Consider the following 9,755-nt stretch of genomic DNA (forward strand, 5'->3'; position numbering starts at 1 on the left):
GCCCCCGCCGGGTCGGTTTGGCGGGAAGCGGCCACGCGCCCGGCACCCTGTTCCCCCCACACCGCCCCGCCCCTCCCCGCCCTGAGACGGTTGCGTGTGCGCGGCGCGGGGGCGGGGTCCTCGCGAAAGGCGGAGCTTTGGGAAGAAGCCCTAGTTCCTCAGAGGCCACTCAGAGGGGCGGGGCGGCGGGAGCGGCGCCCGGAAGGCGGGGGCGGGGGCGGGGCGCGGCGGCCATGCAGGCGGCTGGCGCAGACGCAGGCGCGGGCGGCGGGGCGGGCGCTGCGGACCACGGCCCGGACGGCCCGGACCGTCGCGGTGGCCGGGGCGGCCCCGGCTTTCCCGGCGGCGCGGGCGAGGCCGCTGCTGCCGCCGCCGGCAGGGCTCGGCCCGTCTCGCGCGCACGGCACGTCCCGGAGCCGGGCGGAGACGCCGCTGCCACGACTGGACGGCGGGAGACCCGAGGACACGGATTGTATCCTGCCCGAGCGGACGGCGCGGCCTGGGCCGGGGGCTGGCCGTGGGCGCCAGGGTCCCTGAGGGGCCGAAGGGTCGGGGCGGCCTGCGGGCGGACAGGGAGAGGGGCGGTGTTCACCGGGGGCTGGGGACGGCTAGGGCGGTCCGGCCAGGGCTGGTGGGACAGTGGTCACCGGGGGAGCGGCTGGAGGGTCTGGCCGAGGCTGGTGGGACAGTGGTCACGGGGGGTGGGGGGGAGACGGTGGGGGTCCAGCCCGATTGCTGGTGTGGTAGTAGTCACCGGAGGAGCGGCTGCAGAGGTCTGGCCCAGGGCTGGTGGGACAGTGGTCACTGGGGGAGGCTGGGGGTTCGGGCCCAGGGCTGGGGGGGCGGTGGTCCCCAGGGGAGCAGCTGCGGGGGACCGACCCAGGGCTGGTGGGACAGTGGTCACTGGGGTTAGGCTGGGGGGTCCGGCCCGGGGCTGGTGGGACCATGGTCACAGGAGGTGGAGAGGCTGTGGGGGTCCAGCCTGATTGCTGGTGGGACAGTAGTCAGTGGGGAGCGGCTGCAGGGATCTGGCCCAGGGCTAGTGGGGCCGTGGTCACCGGGGGGGAGCGGCTGGGAGGGGCCAGCCCGGGCCGGTGGGACGGTGGTCACCGGGGCAGTGGCTGGGGGGGGGGGGTGGGTCCCGCCCGGGGCTGCGGGGACAGTGGTCACAGGAGATGTTGGGGAGGCTGGAGGGGTCCAGTCCGGGGTTGGTGGGCCAGTGGTCACCGAGGGGGCAAGGGAAGCTGGGGGGTTCTGGCCTGTGGCTGGGTTGGAGGGGTACAGAGGGGAGGCAGGGGGTGCTGGGGGGGTGGGGGGCGGCAGAGACATGCCAGCAGGGTGCCAATGGCCTGGCTTTCGAGGGACCGGTCGGGGAAGGGAGGAGGGAGAGCCAGGGGATGACCCGCTTGCGGGGGAGCGGGGGTGGGGGGCTGTGGGCCTGGCTTGGCGTCTGGGGCCCGGGTGGCTGGGCGTGATTTGGTCGGGGAAGGGGGTGGGAGCTGTCTTGAAGGGGACTGGGCTCGTCAGGGGGGCCTGAGAAGGGCGGGGGGCAGGCACAAAATCCTTTGGATGGTGCCTTAAGCCGGTCTCCTCCAGTGCCCTCTGCGTGCCTTTTCCATCCCGCTTGGAGGCGGAGATCGCCTGTGGGTCCCTGGCCCCAGATGCCGAGCCCCACAGAAAGGCTGTCGAGAAGCAGCTCACCGTGAGCGGCAGCGTCCTGGCCGTGTAAGTTCTGGAAGGGGGCCCGGTGGGAGCGGTAGCAGGTAGCAGGCCCGGTCTCCACGGAAGGGGCACTCAGCTGGACACACAGAGACCCTCCGTGAACGGTTACTTCCTGGGACAGGGGTGGCGGAGGCTGTCTCGGCCTGCACCTGCAGCCTGGCCTGGGGGACAGGGAAGTGCCTTCATGGGGATGTCGGGCTTGGTGGGCTGGATTTGGGGCGGGGGGGTGGCAGAGCAAGGAAGGGGAGAAGCTTCAACCTCCAACTCGGTTGTCTTTTCTGCTCCTTTTCAGCCGCTGGAGAGCTGAGGATCCTCGCCTCCTGCGAATTTCCGTCCTCAACTTCCTGGACCACCTTTCCCTGGTGATGCGGACCATGCGGCGCTTTGGGCCCCCCATTTCCCGCTAAGCCTGGGCTGGGGAGAGGGGCTGAAGTCTATCGTGTCTCTCCCCGGGGACTGCGTCCTTCCGGGGACAGTGACTCCTGTCGTACCAGCTGCCACTGTGTTAGGAGGGCCTAATCCTCTGACGCTAATGGCCCCAGGGCACTCAGGGCCCGTTTGTTTTGTTTTGTTTTGTTTTGTTTGCCGCTTAAACGTTCCTTTGTTCGTCACTGCAGACAATTAAACGGCGCTGAGCTGTGCGATTCTGCCTGGGTTTCTTTTCCACCATGGCACCGCCTTCAGAGGGTCTTCTTCCCTTTGTCCTCGGGGAAGCGGAGGGGAGGTTCTGGGATGTAGATAGGGAGGCCCGAGAGAGGACTGAAGACAGTGGAGGAAATGGGAGAACACGGCTTCTGTCCTCTGTCCTTCACTGTCCTTTGCTGTCAACGGTTCTCTCGCTCGGTGGAATGTGTCCTTCGTTTTTTCCTTGTGTTTATATGCTAAACGGAGAATAATGAAGGAGGGGTAGTATTTTGCACGTTTCACATGTCTCCGGATGTTTTCCCCATCGAATGTGAACTTTCCCTCTCTGAAAACTCTTGAGTGCATTCTCGAATGGATGCATGAAAGATGCGTTCTAATGTAATTACTGAACTTTTAAATTCTCTTCGGCTTTGCCAATGAGAGATGGTGAGTCAGTGGAACTTGGCGTAAAATCTTTGTATGAATGATGCTTCCTTAAGATACGTTAATAGAGGCAATTAGAGGTCGTCTGAGAACTCTTGGCAGGACCAGCCCGGCAGGAGCCAGTCATAGGGAAGGGTTTGCACAGCTACGCCAGAAACTCTTGCACTCTAAATAGGATTTATGTAGGAACCTCCATTTCCGAAGAGTCCAAGAAGGGGGTAATCTGTTGCCCTTGGGCTCTTAGGGGAAAAGCACAGCAGCACGTAGGCCCCAGATGGCTGTGCAGACGTCAGCTGGTGGGGAAGATGTGGTAGGTGATGCGCAAGATCAGGGTACCCCTGTGATTCCTACAGGTGCGAATTCCAGGGGGTCCTACTGGAATTAGCACGGACTACACAGACTCCTGATGGGCCTCACAGTGATGCTCTGCAGGTCATTCCAGAAGTTGAGCTGGTGGCCAGATGGAGAAGAGGCAGACTGCTGGGCTGGTTTTGTCCCACGAAATACAGGAGCTGGGTCCGCCAGGAAGCTGCAGTCCTGGTGGGGTGGCCTGGAAGAGGTGGAGGGACAGTGGCCAGGAGCAGCTCGAGACGTTGTTCCCAAGTGGGTTGGTGAGTGTGGAAGGGAGGGGAAGGGGAACGGGGAGAATAGGACAGCAAAAGGAGACAGCCTGGAGGGACATGCCAGGAGTGGCCTCTTGCGTGGGGGAGGGGATGGTCCTGAAGGCAGACAGCAGAGGGAGACAGGTCAGAGTGGCCTGAGGGGACGTGGAGGGGGATTGACAGCTCATCAAAAGGCAGTTGTTGGCAGAATGAGGCGGCCTGGAGGCCTGTGACTGGGGCCAAGTCCATAGTATCTGGTTCCTGAGCCAGAGTTTCTCTAGCGGCCTCACTGGACCAGGGGGAGGGGATCAGTGGGCTCCTGGCCCCAGGTGTTGAACCCCACCGCAGGGGGATCAGAAAGTGCCAGCAACTACAGGCAGTGACTGGTTGTGGAGGTTCGACAAAGGGCTGGAGTGGGGGATGGCAGCAAAAGGCTAGACCTTTGGGCGTCACTGCAACAGAAACCCTAAGGATTAGCTCTTGGGGGCAGGATGGGGCGCCTGGGGACATCCGCGCCCTCCGTGAGGGAGACATAGGAGGGTTAGGGCTAGTGGCCACCTCGCAAAGGAGAAACATGGGCCCAGCTGGGACTTGACTTGCTTTCCTTTCCCTCCTAGCATACTGACGACTGAAGGAGCATGTCCCGGCGAATGTCCGTGCCTCCTTGCTAGAGCAGCTTTCCCTGGTTCTGGGGGCCATGCTGTCGGGGGCCATTTTCTCACTGGGTCTCAGCAGGGCAAAGGCACCTGAATCCTAACCTGGTGCACGTGCCTGGAGACGTTGATGATGCCGGGCTTCCGCGGAGAGCCGTGAGCTGGCCTCTGTCTATCCTGGCCCTCTGGCGTGCAGGACCCGCTTGTTTCCCCATTGCTAGAGGAGGAGAGCACTCACACAGTTTTCCTGCAGAAGATAAAAGTGAACCACAATGCCAAGTTTCTGTTCTGCTACCCTCGGATGGTATCAGCCTTGCCCTACGGATGCAAGGAAGAGCCAGGGATTCAGACATTCATTTCTTTTTGAAGATTTTATTCATTTATTTGACACAGAGAGAGCACGAGCAGGGGGAGAGGCAGGCAGAGGGAGAGGGAGAAGCAGGCTCCCCAGTGAGCAAAGAGCCTGATGATGGGCTCCATCCCAGGACCATAGGATCATGACCCAAGCTGAAGGCACATACTTCACCGACTGAGCCACCCAGGCACTCCAGGACTCAGATATTCAGATGGTACAACGTAACTGAAACAACTTAGGAAATGGGGAAAAATGAAAATCAATTATGCTCTATCATTTGCAATTAACTACTGTCAACATTTGGTAATATCTCATCAGTTTTATACTTGTGCTTACATATTAAAGGGGCAACATAAAATGTATTTTGAGAGTTCAGAATTAAATTTCTCCACAGGTTTTAAACTTATTTAACAGATGGGCTCTATTTGTGGGGGGTGACGGGCACGGGGAGTTCCTTCTGGCAAACCTGTCATCTTAGAGTTCTTGCATCTGATTGAGCCTGTCGTGCAGGGGACATCGAGGGCACACCGGACCCTGGGCCCCGAGGGTCCTACCAGTTGCCTGAGATGCTGGTGTAAGCAGGTGACACCGTGTGTGACGTTCGGCCCGCGCCGGCTCTGCTGAGAACCGTCCGCTCATATCCTCTGCCTGGTTTCTGTTCGGGACAGTCCTGTTTCTCCCCCGGCTGGCCAGTGTTCTGTCTGTGTTCAGAATGCCAGCGCTTTATGAACTTGGAAAGGGCTTTTCCTCCTCACGGCTTACTTTAAAATATAAATATATATATATATATCTTTTTATATATATATCTATATATCTTTTTATATATGGGCACCTGGGTGGCTCAGTGGGTTAGGCCTCTGCCTTCGGCTCAGGTCATGGTCCCAGGGTCCTGGGATCGAGCCCGTCGTCAGGCTCCCTGCTCAGCGGGGAGCCTGCTTCCCCCTCTCTCTCTGCCTGCTTGTGATCCCTCTCTCTGTCAAATCAATAAAATCTTTAATATATATATATACACACACAGAGATACAGATAAAGCTGCAGATCTATACCCGCACACTTCGGGCACCAGCGACCGATCGCAGCCCTGGCTGAGTGCGCAGGCTCACCGGAGGGCCCTGGAGGAGCTCCCGGGTCGGGTGGGACGGGGCGGGAGCCAGAGCCCCTCTGAGGTTTCTCGCTGGCGTGACTCGGACCGGCTCTGTCCAAGCACCGGCTCTCAGCGACTCCGCCCCTGCCACTTTCCATCTCTCTGTGTCTCTCTTCCTCCTCCCGGTTCCCTGAGAGAGAGAGGGAGCCTGTGATTGGCGTAGGCTGCGTCACCGTCCCGAGGGGACAGGGATGACGGAGACGGGGTCGAGGTTAGTGGGTCGCGGCGGCCCGCCACCTGCCCGCTGAGGTCTCTGCACGAGGCGGGAGCCGGGCGTGGCGGGGACAGTGGGCCGCAGCAGAGTCCTCGTAAATGTCTGGGGACAGAATGGTTCCCTTGAGAGACAGCGATGGGCAAGGGGGCTGGACAGCGGGGGCCTCAGATGGCTCAGAGTTCTTTGTAAAGGGGGTGAGAGTATGGGGCAGGAGAACAGCCCTGGGGGAAGCACACTGCCTCCTGCTTACCCTGAGGTGTATGGGCTTGAGAAGGCAGGAAGCCTCCTGAGGAGGGGCAGTGAGAACACAGTGTCCTTCCGGACAGAGCCAAGCCTCCTTAGGGCCAAGGGTAGACAATTGCTGTGAGTAGAGACTAAGCACGAGTATGAGTTCCGGAGAGATGAGGGCGTGTGGGTGAGGTGGCGTGCTCAGGGAAAGCACATCCAGACTCTGCCATTTGAGATGAGGCTTCTAGTCTAGTCCCACCAAGGGTGCTCAGTGTCACGAAGGGGTGTCAGATTTTTGTCAGAGCGCTGACTGTTCTTACATTTCTATACAGAGTGTTATTCTTTCAACAAACTTAGAGACTTGTAGATTTCTACAGTATTCAGTATTTTTGCCTCATTATTTTGTCTATGTGCTGTTGTTTCCAAGTTTGGGTTTCAGTTTATGTTGGCCTGAGGCTGTTGGGTTTTGAAAATGAACTTGTCAGATGTTATTCTGCTCTTGTGACCTTGTAATACCGGGGCAGGATGTCGGGGGAATCTGGAGAATTGATTCAGAAAAGTTCAGTCTGAGGAACTGATAAGGTTTGTAAAAGCCTCTGCACCTGGGCTTTATTTTTATGTGGCGATCCCTGCGATCTTTTACAACTTCTTTCATGAGTCAGTATTTTATTTTTAATATTTTATTTGCTTATTCATTTATTTATTTATTCAAGAAAGAGAGAGAGAGAGAACACAAGCAGGGGGAAAGGAAAAGCACGCTCCCTGCTGAGCAGGGAGCCCGATGCAGGAGTCGATCCCAGGACCCTGGGATCACCACCTGAGCCAAAGGCAGACACATAACCGACTGAGCCACCCAGGCACCCATGAGTCAATATTTTAAAATCAGATTTTACTAAGTTTTCCTGTTTCATGTACATCTGATCTAGGGGTATGGATTTGTCTGTACAGTGGAATACCACTGCATGGACATACCACCTTTGTGGATTTCATTGCAGAAACTTGAGAAAAGACAGCGACATGGGGACATGCCTTCCCAGATACACCCTCTGTCTGACAAGTCAAGTACGAGCTCCCAATGACACCCAGGCCTCAAGCATCATAGAAGCTTCTTGAAACACTTTAACATCCAGGGGACACAGATTAGAAAATTTATATGTTTTTTGTTAAAACAACAACAACAACAACAACACTCAAGTTAAATATCTCACATCGTAGAGATAACTGCTGTTAGTTAATGAACATTTGGGGGAATATTCTTCTAGGCCTGTTCTACAGACACAATATGAATAGATATGTCTGTGTCTCAGTACGCGCACGCACACACTCACAGGCACACAACTGCGTCTTGATGGCCACCACGCAAAACCCTGCAGAGATGAAGAAAAAGCAAACTGGGATCCAATCATTGTCAATGCCACTACTCTCTCTGTCTCTCCCTGTGTCCCTGCCCTTACTTTTTTTTTAAACATTTATTTATTTGAGAGAGAGTGAGAGAGAGAGAGAGCAAGTGCACAAGCAGGAGGGGCAGAGGGAGAAAGAATCTCAAGCAGACTCCACGCTGATCATAGACCCCCCTGAGATCATGACCTTAGCCCAAATCAAGAGTTGGGGGGGATGCCTGGGTGGCTCAGTTGGTTAAGCAGCTGCCTTCAGCTCAGGTCATGATCCCAGGGTCCTAGGATCGAGTCCCACATCGGGGTCCTTGCTCGGCGGGGAGCCTGCTTCTCCCTCTGCCTCTGCCTGCCTCTCTGTCTGCCTGTGCTCGCTCTCTCTCTCCCTGTGTCTCTGACAAATAAATAAATAAAATCTTTAAAAAAAAAAAAGAGTTGGAAGCTTAACCACCTTAGTCACCTGGGTGCCCATTTGATCTCTTTGTCTTCTTCTCCATGTGGTTCTTTGCTCCCAGGTAAGCACGAAGTTACAGAGCAAGCTTCACCAGCCCCCAGCGACACTCAGGGACTGTACAGCTCTTGGCCTCTCTTGCCCTCACCAGCCCAGGTTGGAAATACTTTCAGAAGCATCACAAACTTTTATTTTAGCTCATGATGGAGGTCTCTAGGTGCGCTTTCCCAGAGTGCCTCTGCTCTTGTTGACATACGTATTTCTGACACATATGTAGAGACCAGAAGCCATAGTGAGAGGCAACCCAACTGCTGCCTCAGAATTGCTCCTTCTGGGACTGTCAGAGGGGCCTGGACATCAGCCCCTGCTCTTCAGTCTGCTCCTGTCCCTGGCCCTGGTCACCAAGGTGAGGAACGTGCTCACGATCCTGGCCACCAGTCCTAGCGCACCCCGACCTCCACAGCCCCAACGTACACTTCAGAGTCAAGCTGTCCTGTGTCGATGTCTGCTTCACTTCTGCCATTATACCAACAATGCTGGTCCAAGTCAGTCATCAGAAAAAAAGACAATCTTAAATATGTCATTTGTAGAACATAGAAAATATATGAACCAAGCACTTAACTTGAGAAAGTAGGAAAACAGCAGCAACAACACAAACACAAAACAAAGAAGGGGAAAAAAACTAATAACAAGGAAAGCAGTAAACATTCAAAACCCATGTAGAATAGGTCAACAGAACCAGGACCTGGTTCTTTGAAAAGACCAACAGTATAGATATTAAAAAAACAAAAAAGGAAAACACAAATAGATCACATTATGAATGGTAAGAATATCTAGCAACAGATTTAAATACATGGAGGAGGGCTGCCTTGCTGGCTCTGCTGTTTGGGTGTTCGACTCTGGATTTCGGCACAGGTCATAATCTCGGGGTCGTAGGCTCAAACCCCTCGTCGGGCGCCATGCTCGGTGCAGAGTCTGCTTGAGACGCTCCCTCTCCCTCTGCTCCTCCCTGCTGTGTGAGCGCTCTCTCTCTCAAATAAATCTTTTACAAAAGTAAGGTAATTTAAACAGAGGGGTATTGACAGACAAATCAACATACAGATTACAATTCATGAAACCAAATAGAGCATTCACAAATATACCTCATGTACAAGAACAATCAACAGGCAAATAAATGTTATGTAATACACAGAGCTGAGGAAAGAGGCAAAAATAATGTCAGCTCTTCACTGTGACATAATTCTTAGATGGGCAAGAAGCATCAAATATAAACATGAAACTATTTTTAAAACATTATATTGATGGGGCGCCTGGATGGCTCAGTGGTTTAAAGTCTCTGCCTTCGGCTCAGGTCATGATCTCAGGGTCCTGGGATTGAGCCCCACATCAGGCTCTCTGCTTGGAGGGGAACCTGCTTCCTTCTCTCTCTCTCTCTCTCTGCCTACTTGTGATCTCTGTCTGTCAAATAAATCTTTAAATAAAATCTTTAAAAAAATAAAATAATGATAATATATGCTCAAGATGAAGTGAAACTTCTTAATCAAAAAGACAATGGAAAAGATCACACCTGAAAACTGATAGATTTAGTGACATACAAATAAAAAGACAATTGAAGAAACATTTGTCATCTGTATAACAAAATATTCATATCCCACTAACTTTAAAACTTATAATAGGGGCACCTGGGTGGCTCAGTGGGTTAAAGCCTCTGCCTTCGGCTCAAGTCATGATCTCAGGGTCCTGGGATCTAGTCCCACATCGGGCTCTCTGCTTGGTGGGGAGCCTGCTTCTGCCTCTCTCTCTGCCTGCCTCTCTGCCTACTTGAGATCACAGTCTCTCTGTCAAATAAATAAATAAAATCTTAAAAACAAACAAAAACAAAAGGTTAAAACATCCAACCCATGAAGATACAAAAACAAAATGAACC

The 9,755-nt window shown here is 54.5% G+C and overlaps 1 protein-coding gene across 1 annotated transcript; it reads left to right on the plus strand.

Moving 5' to 3' along the window:
- Window positions 1-233: 233 nt before the first annotated feature.
- LOC122897507 (EKC/KEOPS complex subunit LAGE3-like) lies at window positions 234-2,363 on the plus strand. The gene is made up of 3 exons (XM_044235755.1): window positions 234-472; window positions 1,597-1,725; window positions 2,015-2,363. Exons 1-3 carry the CDS (start codon window positions 234-236, stop codon window positions 2,127-2,129), a joined length of 483 nt encoding a protein of 160 aa, XP_044091690.1. The 3' UTR covers window positions 2,130-2,363.
- The last annotated feature ends 7,392 nt before the right edge of the window (window positions 2,364-9,755 follow it).

The sequence above is a fragment of the Neovison vison genome, chromosome X (genome assembly GCF_020171115.1).
Source record: "Neovison vison isolate M4711 chromosome X, ASM_NN_V1, whole genome shotgun sequence".
NCBI classification, from domain to species: Eukaryota; Metazoa; Chordata; class Mammalia; order Carnivora; family Mustelidae; genus Neogale; species Neogale vison.